At 35.7% G+C, this 20,069-nt stretch overlaps 1 protein-coding gene across 1 annotated transcript; it reads left to right on the forward strand.

The window, feature by feature from the left end:
* Positions 1 to 3,011: 3,011 nt before the first annotated feature.
* Positions 3,012 to 3,661, forward strand: LOC128041662 (30S ribosomal protein S3, chloroplastic-like). The gene has a single exon (XM_052631938.1). The coding sequence runs from the start codon at positions 3,012 to 3,014 to the stop codon at positions 3,549 to 3,551; it is 540 nt and encodes a 179-aa protein (XP_052487898.1). The 3' UTR covers positions 3,552 to 3,661.
* Positions 3,662 to 20,069: the final 16,408 nt, after the last annotated feature.

Genomic DNA, 20,069 nt, shown 5'->3' on the forward strand with positions numbered 1-20,069 from the left:
AAATTTGACTATTAGAAAATCGTTTAAAAAATATATCAGAGTTGACAAAGTGGAGTATTAAAAGTTTTCTTAAATAAACTTTTGTTGTGATATCTAAAACAACAAATCTGATCAAATAAAAATTTGTACATCAAGGCCTAGGGAGACAATCCTTGTTGCAATACCCCACTAGGAAGGTGCTTGCATTTTACGATCAACCCGAATTGAAGTTTGTTGTTTTCAAGCTTTTAACCAACTGATCTTTTTATTATTCTCGAATAATCGGATGCATAGAAAATAAGCTCTACCTTAATGAACCAAAAATAGACAAAAACTCAAGACTCCTAAGGAGAGTCTTTACACAAACCCCTTTGTATTCCCAAAGCCAAAAATAAACTTTTAAATCCGAATAATAAATATTAGATGATTGCAATTATATTTCCTCCAAATTAAAAATCAAAACTCAAGAAAAATATACTTTATTGGAGTATAAGAAAAAAATTACATAATTAATTACGATTAGATAATTTATACAACTTAATTCTAATTCCATTAAAATTATGACTACTTTGCCATATTAGAACTTTTGCAAACTTATTTAATTATTTGAATATAATTAAACTATGAAAACCACATAATTTAATTTTCTCTTTCAACTCAATTAATTAATTTATTCATCAAATTAAATAATAATTTAAAGAAATAAAATTAATCCTAAGTCATCTCTTATCTTTTTGAGAAAATACATTTATTGCAGATAGTAATTCATGCAATTTATTTCTTATTCACTATTTTTTCTTGTTTATTCGAAGTTCTTATAATGCAATATGATCAGAGTTACAGTAAGCTAGAGAAGAGACTGATTAGACATATATAACTTGTTGGGGATCGACTCGATTAAACAATGAACAAGTAAAAATAGCGGAAGAAATTGAGAAACTGAACACACAAATTTAACGTGGAAAACCTCCTCCAAAGAGAATAAAAAACCAGTGGGAAAGATAATTATACTATAATGGCAAAAGAACGAAGAGTACAAAAGATGAAGATAAAAATTAAACCTCGAAAAGCCCAAAAACAAAGAACCCTCAAAACAAAAGCATAAAATTCTTTACAAGTGTTATGAGTTCTAATCTCTAATAGGTGTATTTTCTAAGGTTGTAAAAGAGCCTATTTATAGGCTAAATTCATAGGTCAAATAATAATAAAATAATCTAGATTAATCAGAGTTTGATTGAAACAAATAAACAGAGTTTAATTGGAAGATTATTTGTCAGTTTTGACTAAAATAGGAGTCATACTCAACAAATCTCCACCTTAACTCATATTTCCACAACGCTATCTTTGCCAAAGCCTGCCACGGGCCTATCTTGAACTATGTAGGGAAATAACTGAGTCAAATCTGTGCTTAGAAACTGGAAGACTTCTAGCCTTCGACTTGTACACTGCCAAATCAAAACTAACCTGGGTCTGATTTTCATGAACACAGAGCCCTAACTTTTCAAAACCTACATCCAAAAGAGAACCTCTCTTCAACGAAAAAGTCATACATTTTTCCCTCCTATGACTAAGTTTCCTCCGCTCTAAACGATTTGATTTCGACACCATAACGGACAAGGGACGTCCAATTTCATCAGTAACTATAGAACCTTCTAGACTATAAAGACTGCTAGTCTTTTTACCTTTTAACAAAATGAGAGCTCCACGAGATACCTTAATGTCGCTCGACTCTATGTTGATCCTGCATCCTTTCAAGTCTAAAATACTCAAGGAGATGATATTCTTTCGTAAATTAAGTACATACCTGACATCTAAAAGTGTCCTAATCGTCCCATCCTGTATCCTAATTTTAACAGTACAGTATCAGTTATCTTACTAGATGAATCGTTTCCCATGCGTACAACTCCACCTTAAACTGAACTGTATGTGGAGAACCATTCTCTATTGGGACACATGTGGAAAGAACATCCCGAATCTAGGATCTACTCGAATGTAAGTTTGGAGTTATAGCTTGTTGACACTAGTAAGAAATCATCACCGCTTTCATCAGCCAAATTAGCACCAGCTACATCTTCCTCGTTACTCTTAGCAGCTCTTTTATTTCGTAGTTTATAACAATCTTCTTTGACATGACCTAACTTTTTAAAATAGCGACACCTTTTGTTTGGCTTTTTTGATGCTACCAAAATGGAAGCTTGCCTATCTGTCTTGCTATCTGAACCAAACTCATTGTCAAGTTTGTCTCTACTCAACAAATGACTCTTCACATCTTCGGATGAGAGTTTTTCTCTTCCATAAATTAGGGTCTCCCTGAAAGACTTGTATGAAGGAGGTAAGGAGCACAATAATAGCGTAGCTTGATCTTCATCGTCAATCTAAACTCTCAACCATGTTTCATTTTCATAATTTATACAATGCCAGGGAGAGGATATCATTTACTCTTTAGTTATGATTCCACTATTGTATGTAAGGTCATGCCATGCATAAGTTATGTACCTAACATACTAACTTTTAGCCTACTATTTTGAGAGTTTAGATTTTCAATATATCAGAGCCATGAGTTATACACACATGCTAATTCACTTGCGCAGAAATTAGGGAAGTGACACTATTAACGCCACAAGTAAATAGTTCATAATCAAATTTAGAATAAATTTATCTTAGGTCTTGTCTGAGGTAGTGTTAGTCCAATACATCTATGTCTTTATCTCTAAGAGTCAATCCAACTTTGAAGCCAAGACAAACTGTGCACAATTTAAATTACCTACTAATATAAATTGTCTTTTCGAGTTATAATCTAATCATATAATGCAACTTAATATTAGTTAAATTTTAGGTAATAAATGAGTCAATATTTGCTTATTCATTTTGCTTAATCATATAACTATGGCATTGAAAGATCTTGAATTTGAACCACTTGACAGATATATGTTGCGCCCAAAACCAAAAAACACCGGATGGCTAGGATGGCTAAAAAAAGGATAAATAAGAACACAAATATGACGTATCCTAATATATAGTAGTGGAAGATTATGGGACAAAAAATAAATCCACTTGGTCTCAGACTTGGTACAACCCAAAGTCATCATTCTCTTTGGTTTGCACAACGAAAAAAGTATTTCGAGGGTCTACAAGAAGATAAAAAAATAATAGACTGTATCAAGAATTATGTACAAAAAAATTTGAGACTATCTTCTGATGTCGAGGGAATTACACGTATAGAGATTCAAAAAAGACTGGATCTAATTCAAGTGATAATCTATATGGGATTTCCTAAATTATTAATTGAAGATAAGCCACGAAAACTCGAAGAACTACAGATGAATGTGCAAAAAGAACTTAATTGTATGAACCAAAAACTCAACATTGCTATTACAAGAATTGGAAATCCTTATGGGCACCCTAATATTCTTGCCGAATTTATAGCCGAACAATTAAAGAATTTAGTTTCATTTCGAAAGGCAATGAAAAAGGCTATTGAATTAACTGAGCAAGTGGATACAAAAGGAAATCAAATACAAATTGCAGGGCGTATCGACGGAAAAGAAATCACACGTGTCGAATGGATCTGAGAAGGTAGGGTTCCTCTACAAACCATTGGAGCGAAAATTGAGTATTACTCTTATAGAGTTCGAACTATCTATGGGGTATTAGGAATCAAAATTTGGATATTTATAGACGAAGAAGAATAAGAATAAGATTCAATTAGTTTAAAAAATTACAAGTAGACAATGACAAAATCACAACACTTAGGGCACAAATTCTAGCAATAGACTTCGAGCGAAAAGAGTTAATAATAGAAAGCGATGATGAAATAGAAGTGTTTAAATATGGTCCTGATTCCCAAAAAGAGGGATCAGATAGAGATGAGTATGACCATGCTGCATGTGGACAAAGATTCCACTTGTTAGAGGGAGAAATGCAAACATGGATATGGACATTTGACAAGTGTAAGCTACATGTGGATGACTCCAATCTCAAATGAGAATCTTTCAGAAGAAAAATGGTCAAAGACTCCCTAGTAACACAAAGAACAACCCTTGGAGAGATAGAAAGGAGGATGCAAAGTGATTGCGTTGCGATTGGGCAAAGCTTTAAAACTGCCAATCATGGCAATCCATGAAGAGGAGGACGTTCCCGAAGAGGTCGAAGAGCCCACGAAAGGAGCAAGATGAACACCATGAACCAATTGGAGAGGTATTTGAACTAGAGTCTGATTGGGTAAGAGCAAAACTGAGCACAGTAGAGGTATCATTTTTTTACAAGACTAGAGAACAAGCAAAAGAGGGATGAGGTAGATTTTATAAATTTCTTTACTTATTTAAATCTCTGAATGTCAATTTTGCGTAGCTAGAAATTATGATAAAATCCCAAAATATGCCAAGTATTTGAAGGAAATCATGAGACGACATAGGAAAATGAAAAAGGATGAGCAAATTGACATTAACGCCTCGCACATTGTACTAATTGTAAAGAAGATACCTATTAAGTTAAAAGATCTGGGTAGTTTTACAATCTTAATAGAGATAGCAGATAGATATTTTAGCAAATCCCTCTGTGATTTAGGGGCTAGCATAAATTTAATGCCCCTATTGTTATATTGTACACTCGGACTTAGGGATCTAAAAAATAATTCAATAATATTACAGCTTGCTGATTGATCCTTAGTGAACCCGAAAGGCGTACTTGAAGATGTATTAGTTAAGGTGCGGAGATTCATAATTCTTGTTGACTTTGTATTGTTTGATTTCGAGGAAGATCGAGAAATTATCATTTTATTGAGTAGGTCATTTCTATCCACTTCTAAGTTGACAATCGAATTCGAGTGAAACGAGTTCATAATAAAAAGCGAAGATGAAATAGAAGTGTCTAAACGGGGCCGTGATTCCCAAAATGAGGGATTAGATAGAGAGGAGTATGACCATGCTGCATGTGGACAAAGATTCGACTGGTTAGAGGGAGAAATGCACACTATGAATAGGGGCATTCGACAAGTCCAAGCTACATGTGGAGGGCCTGAATCTCGAATGGTCAATCTTTGCGACACAATGAGCCAACTAATGAGAATGTTTCAGAAGAAGAATGGTCAAAGTCTCCCCAGAAACACAAAGAAAAACCGCCAAGGAGATAGAAAGAAGCACGCAAAGGTGATTGCGCTCTGATCAGGCAAGGCATTGAAACCACCAATCATGCGAATCCATGAAGAGGAGGAGGTTCCCGAAGAGGTCGAAGAACCCACAGAAGGAGCAAGATGAACACCACAAACCAAACAAAGAGGTAGTTGAACTAGAGTCTGATCGGGTAATAGCAAAACTGAGCACAATAGAGGTACATTTACGATAAGACGAGAGGATAAGAAAAAAAGGGACGAGGTAGATTTTAAAAATTTTCTTTATTTATTTAAATCTCCGAATGTTAATTTTTTGCGGCTAGAACTTATTGATAAAATCCCAAAATATTGTAGTATTTGATGGAAATCATGAAACGACATAGGAAAATAAAAAAGGATGAGCAAATTGACACTGATGCCTCGTGTAGCACACTCATTGCAAAGATGATACCCATCAAGTTAATAGATTTGCGCAGTTTTACAATCGTAATAAAGATAGAGGATAGATATTTTAGCAAAGCCCTTTGCGATTTAGGGGCTAGCATTAATGCCCCTACCGATATATCGTACACTCGGGCTTAGGGATTTCAGTAACACTTCAATAATGCTACAGTTTGCTGATTGATCCTTAATGCATCCGAAAGGTGTACTTGAGGATGTATTAGTTATGGTGCGAAAATTCATAATTCCTGTTGACTTTGTAGTGTTTGACTTTAAGGAAGATCTAGAAAATCTTATAGTGTTGAGTAGGCCATTTCTGTCCACTTCTAAGTCGACAATTGACTTCCAGTGAAACGAGTTAATAATAAAAAGTGAAGAAAAAATAGAAGTGTTTAAATATGGTCGTGATTCCCAAAATGAGGCATTAGAGAGAGAGGAGTATGTTCATGCTGCATGTGGACAAAGATTCAACTTGTTAGCGGGAGAAATGTAAACTATGAATACGGGTATTTAACAAGTCCAAGGTACATGTCGAGGACTCGAATATCAAATTGTCAATCTTTGTGACCAAATAATCCAACTAATAAGAATGTTTCAGAAGTAAAATGGTCAAAGTCTCCCTAGTAACAAAAAGAAGAACCTTTATAGAGATGGAAAGGAGCATACAAAGGTGATTGCGCTGTGATCGGGAAAGGCATTAAAACGACCAATCATGCAATTCCATGAAGAGGATGAGGTTTCCGAAGAGGTCAAATAACCCACAAAAGGAACAAGATGAGGACCACGAACTAAACAAATAGGCAGCTGAACCGAAGCCTGATCGGGTAATAGCAAAATCGAGCACAGCGGAGGTACCGTTCTCGACAAGACTTAAGGGCAAGCGAAAGAGGGACGAGGTAGATTTTATAAATTTTCTTTATTTATTTGCATATTTGAATATCAATTTTCCACGGCTAGAACTTACTGATAAAATCCTAAAATATGTCAAGTATTTGAAGGAAACCATGAAACGACATAGGAAAATGAAAAAGGACGAGCAAATTGACATTGGCTCCCCATGTAGAGCACTAATTGCAAAGAAAATACCCATCAAGTTAAAAGATTCGGGTATTTTTACGATCCTAATAGAGATAGGGGTAGATATTTTAGCAAAGCCCTTTGCAATTTAGGGGCTAGCATAAATTTAATGCCCCTATCGATCTTTCAGACACTCGAACTTAAGGATTTCAAAAAGACTTGAATAAAGTTATAGCTTGCTGATTGATCCTTAGTGGACCCGAAAGGTGTACTATAGGATGCATTGGTTAAGGTGCGGAGATTCATAATTCCCATTGACTTTGTAGTGTTTGAGTTCGAGGAAGATCGAGAAATTCTTATTCTATTGAGTATGCCATCTCTGTTTGCTTCTAAGTGGACAATCGACTTCGAGCGAAACGAGTTAATAATAAATAGCGATGACGAAATAAAAGTGTAAATGTGGTCATGATTGCCAAAATGAGGAATTAGATAGAAAGGAGTATAACCATGATCAATGTAGACAAAGATTCGACTGGTTAGAGGGAGAAATGGAAACTATGAATACCGATATTCGACAAGTCCAAGCTACATGTAGAAGACTCGAATCTCGAATGGTCAATCTTTATGACAAAATGAGCCAACTAATAAGAATATTTTAGAAGTAAAATAGTCAAAGTGTCCCTAGTAAAGCAAAGAAAAACCCTCACAGGGATAGAAAGGAGCACGCAAAGGTGATTGCACTGCGATCGAGCAAGGCATTAAAACCACCAATCATGTGAATCCATGAAGAGGAGGAGGTTCTCGAATAAGTAGAAGAACCCACGGAAGGAGAAAAATGACCACCACGAGCCAAACGAAAAGGTAGTTAAACTAGAGTCTGATCGGGTAAGAGCAAAACCGAGCATAACGGAGGTATCGTTCTAGACAAGACTAGAGAACAAGCAAAAGAAGGATGAGGTAGATTTTATAAATTTTCTTTCTTTATTTAAATCTCTAAATGTTAAATTTTCACAGATAGAACTTATTGATAAAATCCCAACATATGGCAAGTATTTGATGGAAATCATGAAACGACATTAGAAAATGAAAATGGATGAGGAAATTGACGTTGAAGCCTCGTGTAACGCATTAATTGCAAAAAAGATACCCATCAAGTTAAAAGATCCTAGTAATTTTACAATCGTAATAGAGATAGGGGATAGATATTCTAGCAAACTCCTTTGCGATTTATGGGCTAGCATAAATTTAATGCCCTATTGATATATCGGACACTCGGACTTAGGGATCTCAAAAACATTTCAATAACGTTACAGCTTGCTGAAAGGTCCTTAGTGCACCCGGAAGGTGTACTTGAGGATGTATTGGTTAAGGTGTGGAGATTCATAATTCTCGTTGACTTTGTAGTGTTTGTCTACAAGGAAGATCAAGAAATTCTCATTCTGCTGAGTAAGCTATTTTTATCCACTTCTAAGTCAACAATCGAGTTTGAATAAATGAGGTAATAATAAAAACCGATGACAAAATAGAACTATTTAAATATGGCCGTGATTCCCAAAATAAGGAATTAGCTAGAGAGGACTATGACCATGCTTCATGTGGACAAAGATTCGACTCGTTAGTGGGAGAAATGAAAACTATGAATACAGGCATCCGCAACTGTAAGCAACATGTGGACAACTCGAATCTCAAATCGTCAATCTTTGTGACAAAATGAGCCAACTAATGAGAATGTTTCAGAAGCAAAATGGTCAAAGACTCCCTAGTAACATAAAGAACAACCCTTGGAGAGATGGAAAGGAGCATGCAAAGGTGATTGCGCTGCGATCGGGCAAGGTATTAAATCACTTATCATGCGAATCCATGAAGAGGAGGAGGATGTTCCTAAAGAGGTTAAAGAACCCACGGAAGAAGTAAGATGACCACCATGAACCAAATAAAGAGGTAGCTAAACCGAAATTTGATTGGGTAAGAGCAAAACTGAGCACAACGGAGGTACCATTCTCGACAAGTGTAGAGAACAAGAAAAAGAGGGACGAGGTAGATTATATAAATTTTCTTTATTTCTTTAAATCTCTGAATGTCAATTTTCCGTGGATTGTACTTATTGATAAAATCTCAAAATATGCCAAGTATTTGAAGGAAATCATCAAACGACATAGGAAATGAAAAAGGACGAGCAAATTGACATTGACGCCTCTTGTAGCGCACTAATTGCAAAGAAGATACCCATCAAGTTAAAAGATCTACGTTGTTTTGCAATTTTAATAGAGATAGGGGATAGATATTTTAGCAAAGCCCTTTGCAATTTAGGGGCTAGCATTAATTTAATGCCCCTCTCGATATATCGGACACTCGGACTAAGGGATCTCAAAAACACTTCAATAACGTTACAGCCTGCGGATTGATCCTTGTAGTGTGCACCCGAATGGTGTACTTGAGGATGTATTGGTTAATGTGTGAAAATTAATAATTCCCATTGACTTTGTAGTGTTTCAATTTGAGGAAGATCGAGAAATTCTCATTCTATTGAGTAGGGTATTTCTGTCCACTTTTAAGTCGACAATTGAATTCGAGAGAAACAAGTTAATAACAAAAAGTGATGATGAAAAAGAACTGTTTAAATGTGGTTGTGGTTCCCAAAATGAGGGATTAGATAGAGAGGAGTATGACCATGTTGCATGTGGACAAAGATTCGACTAGTTAGAGGAATAAATGCAAACTATGAATACGGGCATTCGACAAGTCCAAGCTACATGTGGAGGACCCAAATCTCGAATGGTCAATCTTTGTGACCAAATGAGCCAACTAATGAGAATGTTTCAGAACAAAAATGATCAAAGTGTCCCTAGTAACACAAAGAAAAACCTTCATAGAGATGGAAAGGAGCACACAAAGGTGATTGCACTATGATTCGACAAGGCATTAAAACCAGCAATCATGCCAATCCATGAAGAGGAGGAGGTTCCCGCAGAGGTCAAATAACCCACGGAAGGAGCAAGATGAGCACCACGAACCAAATGAAGAGGTAGCTGAATTAGAGTATGACCGGGTAAGAGCAAAATTGGGCACAACGAAGGTAGCATTCTCGACATGACTAGGGAAAAAGTAAAAGAGGGACGAGGTAGATTTTATAAATTTTCTTTATTTATTTAAATCTCTGAATGTCAATTTCCCGTGGTAGAACTTATTGATAAAATCCCAAATTATGCGAAGTGTTTGAAGGAAATCGTGAATTACATAGGAAAATGAAAAAAGGACAAGCAAATTGACATTAACTCCTCATGTAGCGCACTAATTGCAAAGAAGATACCCATCAAGTTAAAAGATCCGCGTAGTTTTATAATCCTAATAGAGATAGCGGATAGATATTTTAGCAAATCCCTCCACGATTTAGGGGCTAGCATAAATTTAATGCCCCTACCGATATATCATACACTCGAACTTAGGGACCTAAACAACAATTCAATAACATTACAGCTTGCTGATTGATCCTTAGTGCACCCGAAAGGTGTACTTGAGAATGTATTGGTTAAGGTGCAACGATTCATAATTCTCGTTGATTTGTAGTGTTTGACTTTGAGGAAGATCGAAAAATTCTCATTCTGTTGAGTAGGCCATTTTTGTCCACTTTTAAGTTGACAATTGACTTCGAGCTAAACGAGTTAATAATAAAAAGTGATGACAAAATAGAAGTGTTTAAATATGGTTGTGATTCCCGAAATGAGGGATTAGATAGAGAAGAGTATGACCATGCTGCGTGTGGAGAAAGATTCGACTAGTTAGAGGGAGAAATACGGACATTCGACAAGTCCAAGGTACATGTGGACGACTCCAATCTCAAATGGTCAATCTTTGTGACCAAATAAGCTAAGTAATGAGAATGTTTCAAAAGAAAAATGGTCAAAGTCTCCCTAGTATCACAAAGAACAACCTTTCGAGAGATGGAAAGGAGCACGCAAAGGTGATTACGCTGTGGTCGGGCAAGGCATTAAAATCTCCAATCATGCGAATCCATGAAGAGGAGGAGGCTCCCAAAGAGGTTGAAGAACCCGCAGAAGGAGTAAGATGAGCACCACAAACCAAACAAGGAGGTAGCTAAACTGGAGTCTGATTGGGTAATAGGAAAATCGAGCACAATGGAGGTACCATTCTTAACAAGACTAGAGGACAAGCAAAAGAGGGACAAGGTAGATTTTATAAATTTTCTTAATTTATTTAAATCTCTAAATGTAAATTTGTAGTTACTGGAACTTATTTATAAAATCATGAAATATGCCATGTATTTGAAGAAAATCATGGAATGACATAGGAAAATGATACTGGACAAGAAAATTGACAATAACACCTCATTTAACGCACTAATTGGAAAGAAGATACCCATCAAGTTAAAAGATTCAGGTAGTTTTACAATCCTAATAGAATAGGGGATAGATATTTTAGCAAGGCCCTTTGTGATTTAGGGGCTAGCATAAATTTAATACTGTATCGATCTATCTAACAGTTAGACTGAGGGATCTCAAAAAACATTTCAATAACATTACAGCTTGGTGATAGATCCTTAGTGCACCCGAAAGGTGTACATGAGGATTTATTGGTTTAGGTGCGGAGAATCATAATTCCCATTGAATTTGTTGTGTTTGACTTTGAGGAATATCGAGAAATTCTCATTCTGTTGAGTAGGCCATTTATGTCCACTTCTAAGTCGACAATCGAATTTGAGCAAAACGAGTTAATAATAAAAAACGATGATGAAATAAACGTGTTTAAATGTAGCCGTGATTCCCAAATGAGGGATTAGATAGGCAAGGAGTATGACCATGCCACTTGTGGACAAAAATTTGACTTGTTAGAGGGAGAAATGCAAACAATGAATACGGGCATTTGACAAGTCCAAGGTACATGTAGAGGACTCGAATCTTAAATGGTCAATCTTTACGACCACATGAACAGACTAATGAAAATATTTCAGAAGCAAAATGGTCAAAGTCTCCCTAGTAACACAAAGAACAACCCCCGGAGAGATGGAAAAGATCACACAAAGGTGATTGCGCTATGATCGGGCAAGGCATTAAAACCACCAATCATGCCAAGCCATGAAGAGTAGGAGGTTCTCGAAGAGGACGAAGAACCCACATAAGGAGCAAGATGACCACCACGAACCAAACTAAGAGGTAGTTGAACTAGATTCTGATCGGATAATAGTAAAACCGAGCACAACGGAGGTACCATTATCCACAAGACTAGAGGACAAGCAAAATAGGGATGCGATAGGTTTCATAAATTTTATTTTTTTATTTAAATATCTGAATGTCAATTTTTTGCAGATAGAACTTACTGATAAAATCCTAAAATATGTCAAGTATTTGAAGGAAATCAAGGAACGATTTAGGAAAATGAGAAAGGAAGAGAAAATTGACATTGACGCCTTGTGCAGCACACTAATTGCAAAAAAGATACCCATCAAATTAAAAGATCTGAGTATTTTTACAATCCTAATAGTGATAGGGGATAGATATTTTAGCAAAGCCATTTGCGATTTAAAGGCTAGCATAAATTTAATGCCCCTATAGATCTATCAGACACTCGTACTTAGGGATCTCAAAAACACTTCAATAACGTTACAACTTTCTGATAGATCCTCACTGCACCCGAAAGCTGTACTTAAAGATGTATTGGTTAAGGTGCGGAGAGTCATAATTCCCATTGACTTTGTAGTGTTTGACTTTGAGAAAGATCGAGAAATTCTTATTTTGTTGAGTAGGCCATTTCTATCCACTTCTAAGTCAACAATTGAATTCGAGCGAAACGAGTTAATAATAAAAAGCAACGATGAAATAGAAGTGCCGTGATTCCCAAAATGTAGGATTAGATAGAGAGAAGCATGACCATGCTGCATCTAGACAAAGATTCGACTGGTTAGAGGGAGAAATACAAACTATGAATACGAGCATTTGATAAGTCCAAGCTACATGTGGAGGACTCGAATCTTGAATGGTCAATCTTTTCAACCAAATGAGCCAACTAATGAGAATGTTTCAGGGGCAAAATGGTCAAAGTCTCCCTAGTAACACAAAGAACAACCATCAGAGAGATGGAAAGGAGCACGCGAAGGTGATTGTGTTGCGATCGGGAAAGGCATTAAAACCTCCAATCATGCAAATCCATGAAGAGGGGAAGGATCTCGAAGAGGACGAAGAACTTGCGGAACGAGAAAGATGAGCACCACGAACCAAACGAAGAGGTAGTTGAACCAGAGTCTGATCGGGTAATAGCAAAATCGAGCACAATGAAGGTACTGTTCTCGACAAGACTAGAGGATAAGTAAAAGAGGGACTAGGTAGAGTTTACAAATTTTCTTTATTTATTTAAACCTCTGAATGTCAATTTGTCGTGGTTAGAACTTATTGATAAAATCCCAAAATATGCCAAGCATTTGAAGGAAATCATGAAACGACATAGGAAAATGAAAAAGGATGAGCAAATTGACATTGACACATTGTGTAGGGCAGTAATTGCAAAGAAGATACCCTTAGAGTTAAAAGATCTGGGTAGTTGTACAATCCTAATAGAGATAGGGGATAGATATTTTAACAAAGTCTTTTCAGATTTAGGGGCTAGCATAAATTTAATGGCTCTATCGATCTATCAAACACTCAAACTTAAAAATCTAAAGAACACTTCAATAATGTTACGCGTTGCTAATTGATCCTTAGTGCACCAGAAATGTGTAGTTGTGGATGTATTGGTTAAGGTGGAAAGATTCTTAATTCCTGTTGACTTTGTAGTGTTTGACTTTAAGGAAGATCGAGAAATTCTCATTCTGTTTAGTAGGCCATTTCTACCCATTTCTAAGTCGACATTCGACTTCAAGCGAAACGTGTTAATAATAAAAAACGATGACGAAATAGAAGTGTTTTAATGTGGTCATGATTCCCAAAATTAGGGATTAGATAGAGAAGAGTATGACCATGCTGCATGTGGACAAATATTCGACTGGTTAGAGGGAGAAATGTAAACTATGTATACGGGCATTCGACAAGTCCAAGGTACATGTAGAAGACTAGAATCGCAAATGGTAAATATTTGCGACCAAATGAGCCAACTAATGAGATTGTTTTGGAAGCTAAATGGTCAAAGTATCCCTATTAGCACAAAGAACAACCATCAGAGAGATGGAAATGAGCACGCAAAGGTGATTGCGCTGTGATCGGGCAAGGCATTAAAACCTCCAATGATGCAAATCCATGGAGAGGAGAAGGTTCCCGAAGAGGTCGTAGAACCCATAGAAGGAGCAAGATGAGCACCACGAACCAAACTAAGAGGTAGCTAAACCAGAGTCTGATCGGGTAATAATAAAACCAAGCACAAAAAAGGTACCGTTCTCGACAAGACAAGAGGACAAGCAAAAGAGGGATGAGGTAGATTTTATAAATTTTCTTAATTTATTTAATTATCTGAATGTCAATTTGCCGCTACTAGAACTTATTGATAAAATCCCAAAATATGCCAACTATTTGAAGGAAATCATGAAACGACATTGGAATATGAAAAAGGACAAGAAAGTTGACATTAACGCCTTGTGTAGCACACTAATTGCAAAGAAGGTACCCATCAAGTTAAAAGATCCAAGTAGTTTTACAATCCAAATAGATATAGGGGATAGATATTTTAGCAAAGCCTTTTTCGATTTAGGGGCTAGTATTAATTTAATACCCCTATCAATCTATCGGACACTCGGACTTAGGGATCTAAAAAACACTTCAATAGCGTTACAGCTTGTTGATAGATCCTTAGTGCACCCGAATTGTGTACTTGAGGATGTATTGGTTACGGTGAAGAGATTTATAATTCCCATTGAATTTGTAGTGTTCGGCTTCGAGGAAGATCGAGAAATTCTTGTTTTGTTCGGTAGGCCATTTCTGTCAACTTCTAAGTCGACAATTGACATCGAGCGAAACGAGTTAATAATAAAAAGCGATGGTGAAATAGGAATGTTTAAATATGGCCGTGATTCCCAAAATGAAGGATTCGATAGAGAGGAGTATGACCATGCTACATGTGGACAAGACTCGGCTATTTAGAAGGAGAAATGCAAACTATGAATACGGGCATTCGACAAGTCCAAGGTACATGTGGAGGACTCAAATTTTAAATGGTCAATCTTTGCGACCAAATGAGCCAACTAATGATAATGTTTCAGAAGCAAAATGGTCAAAGTCTCCCTAGTAACACAAAGAACAACCATCAAAAAGATGGAATGGAGGATGCAAAGGTGATTGCGCTGTGCTCGGGTAAGGATTAAAACCACCAATTATGCGATTCCCTGAAGAGGAGAAGGTTCCTGATGAGGTCGAAGAACCCACGAATGAAGCTAGATGAGCACCTCGAACCAAACAAAGAGGTAGCGGAACTGGTGTCTGATTGGGTAATAGCAAAACTGAGCATAACTAAGGTACCGTTCTTATCATGACTAGAGGGAAAACAAAAGAGGGACGAGGCGGATTTTATAAATTTTCTTATTTTATTTAAATATCTAAATGTTAATTTGCCGCTGCTAGAAGTTATTGATGAAATCAAAAAATATGCCAAGCATTTGAAGGAAATCAGGAAATGACTAAGGAAAATGAAAAAGGACAAGCAAATTTACATTGACCCCTTGTGTAGCGCACTAATTGCAAAGATGATACCCATCAAGTTACAGATCCGGGTAGTTTTACAATCCTAATAGACATAGGGGATAGATATTTTAGCAAATCCCTTTGTGATTTAGGGTTTAGCATGATGAGGTCATGGTGAAGGACTCATCCAAAACAACTGTTAATCCAATTGAGCTGCCAATGGGGCCAATCACTCGTGCTTTAGCCAAGAGGTTGAAGGAAGCTATTTTGGGTCTCATTGATCAAGTTTGAGGAGAAGCTATTGTAGGACTCATTGATCGAGCTTAGGTATGCACTCCATGCTTTCTATGCAATTTGCTCTAAGCCAAGCTTCAAATTTCAGCTTGCTGATTTCAGTTGCTGGAATAAAAACTTTAATTCATTTTTAGTTATTATAGTTTGAGTCTTTAATTATGTCATAATTTGAACATTATTAATATGAGTTTTAATTATATCATAATTTGAACATTATTAATATGGGTATTTAATTATGTCATAGTTCGAACATGTTTAATACTTGTTTTCAAGTGTGTCTTAATTCAGGCATCATAATTGTGTGTCTAAGATTCCTTCAAATTAAAGTGTGTTTAAATCTTGTCTTCATGTTCATTTAAACATTTTATTAATATTGTCCAGGTTGTTCACATTGGTTGCTGCTAGGAAACTTCTTCTCAAGCTAAATACATGCACTTGGAGTTGTTGAATTTAATGCACAAATTCATGTCCATAGACAGTGGGAGCGAAAGGAGCTTAATGTGACCATTTGGTTCATGTTCATGTATGAGGTATATGCATGAACGTCCAAGGGGAAAGAATTCAACAATTAACGCGACACAATGAATGGTAACATGCATGCACATCATGAATGATGAATCTACAAGATGCATGTAACTAGTTTATGAACCTACATGCCATTAAATCGCCTATTTATGAGAATGCATGTTCCATGCAAGTGCATGAATGGTCCAAGGAGATGAATGAGACTTTTGGTGATCATACAAGGCACTTGAAGCTTTCTTCTATGCTAAGAATTCATACACAACAAAAGGGAGGAAGAATGTGACTCTTCAAGTTAAAGTTCATGCATGAAAATCTTTCAATGAGGTGCATGAACGTCCAAATACATGTCAATACAAGGGAAGAACATCCATGAACCATCAAAGGGGAGCGAACAACCATTTATATGCATTTAAGGGATTTTATGAGTCATTCGGTTCATTGTATGGTTTGTGTACATAAACTACATTAATGGCTGAATATTGGTCAATCATCTTCTTTTACAATTTCCTATAAATAGTTGTTTTGTAAACATTTGAATGAACTTTTGATGAATTTTATAATTATTGTGAGTGTTCAGCTCTCTTTGTTACTTCTTGACTCAAATTGATTGATCTAGTTAATCTTGTGGTGTCAATTTGATTCTTTTGAACTTATCACTTCTAAAAGTGTGGCGTTCACCTTATACCAATTGGTTCCTATCTAATTATAGATAGTGGGTCACAGTCTAGTTAACTTTGCCTATCCATCTTAAGTGTTGTTATAAGAAACAGGTCAATATTGTCCTACAAAATTGGTTCTTTCTTCAACTTTAAATCGAACTTATCCTATCCATTTTCCTACAAACAAAACATTCCATTGTTTCAGCCAACTATCTCCGTTTTTCAACCTTACCTAGAACTTGACTCAATACTTCTTAATTTTCAATCAAGAACATTTGCAACTCATAATCAACCACGAATATGAGCTCGCATCATAGCATAAATTTAATGCCCCTAACGATCTATCGGACACTCGGGCTTAGGGATGTCAAAAATAATTCAATAATGTTACAACTTGCTGATGGATCCTTAGTGCATCCGAAAGGTGTACTTGAGGATGTATTGGTTAAGGTGCGGGGATTCATAATTCCCTTTGACTTCGTAGTGTTTGAATTTGAGGAAGATCGAGAAATTCTCATTTTGTTGAGTTGGCCATTTCACTCCACTTCTAAATGGACAATCGACTTCGAGTGAAACGAGTTAATAATAAAAAACGATGATGAAACAGAAGTGTTTAAATATAGCTGTGATTCCCAAAATGAGGGATTAGATAGAAAGGAGTATGACCATGCTGCATGTGGACAAAGATTTGACTTGTTAGAGGGAGAAATGCAAACTATGAATATGGGCATTCGACAAGTCCAAGGTAAATGTGGAGGACTCGAATCTCGAATGGTCAATCTTTACGACCAAATGAGCCAACTAATGAGAATGTTTTAGAAGAAAAATGGTCAAAGTCTCCCTAGAAACACAAAGAACAACTATCGGAGAGATGGAAAGGAGCACGAAAAGGTATGATTTTTCGTAAAATGAAAAATTTAGTTAAGGCTGTAAGTATTCTGACATCTTACGTTTGGATCCAGTAAATTTGGTCGGGTATAGGGTGTTATAGAAAACGTATTATCGGCTCAAATACCCTTGGTTATGAGCATATTCAGCTTTGGTTGGTTGGTTCTAACCGTCTCCAGACATCTTATCTTTCAGAGTGTGAATACTACAGTAAAATATAGAAATACGAGGTAGTATCCACAAGTATATGGGTCGAGTTGTAATATAGTTTACAAAGAAGTAGGTGAGTACTCTGAGGATCGTACCTAAGGGAGGCGAGTGCTAGATCAATTCTAAAATGATCTAATTAGTACTTTAAATCAGTTATAGTATGAGAACATAACAAAAGGGTTTTCTAAAGGTTTTTATAATGATAAAATAAAATAACATAAATGAAATAAAATTCAAGAGATAGAAGAGTAGAATGAATCAAATCTTGATTATGGGTGACTAGCTCGCTTTGGAAATCTCAATCAACTGTTGTTGTGGGTTCCTCGTCAATCAACTAGTCACTACCCTAGTAATATCTCTTAATCTTCCACTAACAGAACAAGTCAGTAATGACTAATTATCTTTTGTCCTCACATTCTAGATTGGTTTGGGGTGAATGTATTCACAGATGGGAAATACCAATTTTGGATTAATTCCAATCGTGATGACTTCCAGAGGTTGTCTAGTGTAGAATTTGTTTCACGTTTCCCTTTGCCAAACAACTGATCCATTGATTAACCCTACAAAAAAGTTAAGAGATCATATATCAACTCGTTGATCCCCCATAGAAGGATTAGTTCTTCATGGCTTTCATAAACAATATGGAGTTTATGTAAAGGGCAAACATGAAAAATGGATTATAGTGTAGAGTTTAAGAAAATGCCTGATTTGTGTTAAAGATGGGAATGAATCCATAGAGTTTGAAGATCTCCACAAATCAGATCTCTTAAAAACAAGGAACAATTGAAAAATAGATTCTAAAAACCTAAGAAAGAAAGAAAACTAAACTAAATTTAAAAGAGAGATTCTAGGCTAATTGAATGATGTCCATAGCATGTGCCAAATGAGCCTATTTATAGATTCTTAGTGGTCGTAATCCTCAACCCTAGGTTAGCTGACATTCCGAGCTTTAAGTTTGATAGTGCAGACCAAAACGCCCCTGTTTTGTATTTGATTTCCATCCCAGAGTCGATTTTGCAACATAGCAATCAGTATACTCCTTTTAAATGATCTTTAGGGGTATCTCATGACATCCTCAGGCTGTGTGGCGACATTTAAGGCAGTCTTGAGATTTCTCCATTTTTTTCCCTATGTTGCAACATCAGTCATCCTATGTTGCGATGTAGCGACCAATATCAGTTTAGTATGCCTTCTAAAAGTCTCTTGCACACTCACAAAGTGTGTTAGCTCACCCTTAGGCCTCATTCGTCCTTTAAGGTTAACAAAATACACAATTTTCACATTTTATTAACTTATTAAAACTTAAGAAAAATAGTTTAAATCAACTGAAAATGTTTGTATCCAAGCCCCTAAAGTGTGATAATTAGTTTAATCTAGTACACCAAATTATGACAGTTCAGGTTCAATGCGTTTATGCCTAATTAGAAGTTCAGTGCATATTTTTGTGATGGTGGATTCATCCGAGTATCCGTTATTATATTTGATTTGGTAAATAATGATTATAATCTAAAAATGATATTTTGAACATGTATTATATTGAAATAGGACATTGATGTTACTATGGGACATGATTTAAATATGTTAAGTTAGATGGAAATATAATGAGGGTGTATTGAAAATTATATTGAAAACTTGAGTGAAGCATCACTGAGAATAAGATAGAATGATACATAAACTATCTATATATATGTATCTTTGATATTAACATAAAATGGTTAATTGGTGAACTTGAATTATTATGATTATTTATGTTATTTAAACTATGTTATGTTTTTAATTTAATTCGAGTTATGTAGCACTACTGAGTTTACTCAATGTAGAGATTTGTTTGTTTCCATGTATAAGACTCAGTTAAGCTTAATAGATCTCAAAATCAAGCATCCAATCCTCAAGCTCAACTCAGAAGCCATTTTGACCCTATTTTGTATGTATTTATATGTTTTGAGGTTATATGGCATGTACCTAGGTTGGTTGGCTTATAGCCTAAATTAGTTTTGGCACTTTTGGTAAATGACCTATAATGCTATTTTGGTTGAATTTCATCTTTTGATGACTAGTCAATTATGTTTAATTATGTGAGATTGAACGTGCAAATTGGTTTGTTATAGTAATGATGTATTTAATGTTAAAATTTGGTATTGTTTGAATATGTTTAGATAGATAAATTGGATGGATATAATTGTGGTACATTTTAGGTATATTTAGGTTCATTTGGTTAAGGCTTTGGACATTTAAAAGTGTAGGATGTTGACCATTTAGTCATTGATTCTTGAGATAAGAAGAACATGTATCGAGACCATTAGAACAAATTTCACTTAAATTTTGTAT

This window comes from Gossypium raimondii, chromosome 6 (genome assembly GCF_025698545.1).
Source record: "Gossypium raimondii isolate GPD5lz chromosome 6, ASM2569854v1, whole genome shotgun sequence".
In the NCBI taxonomy this organism is placed as follows: Eukaryota; Viridiplantae; Streptophyta; class Magnoliopsida; order Malvales; family Malvaceae; genus Gossypium; species Gossypium raimondii.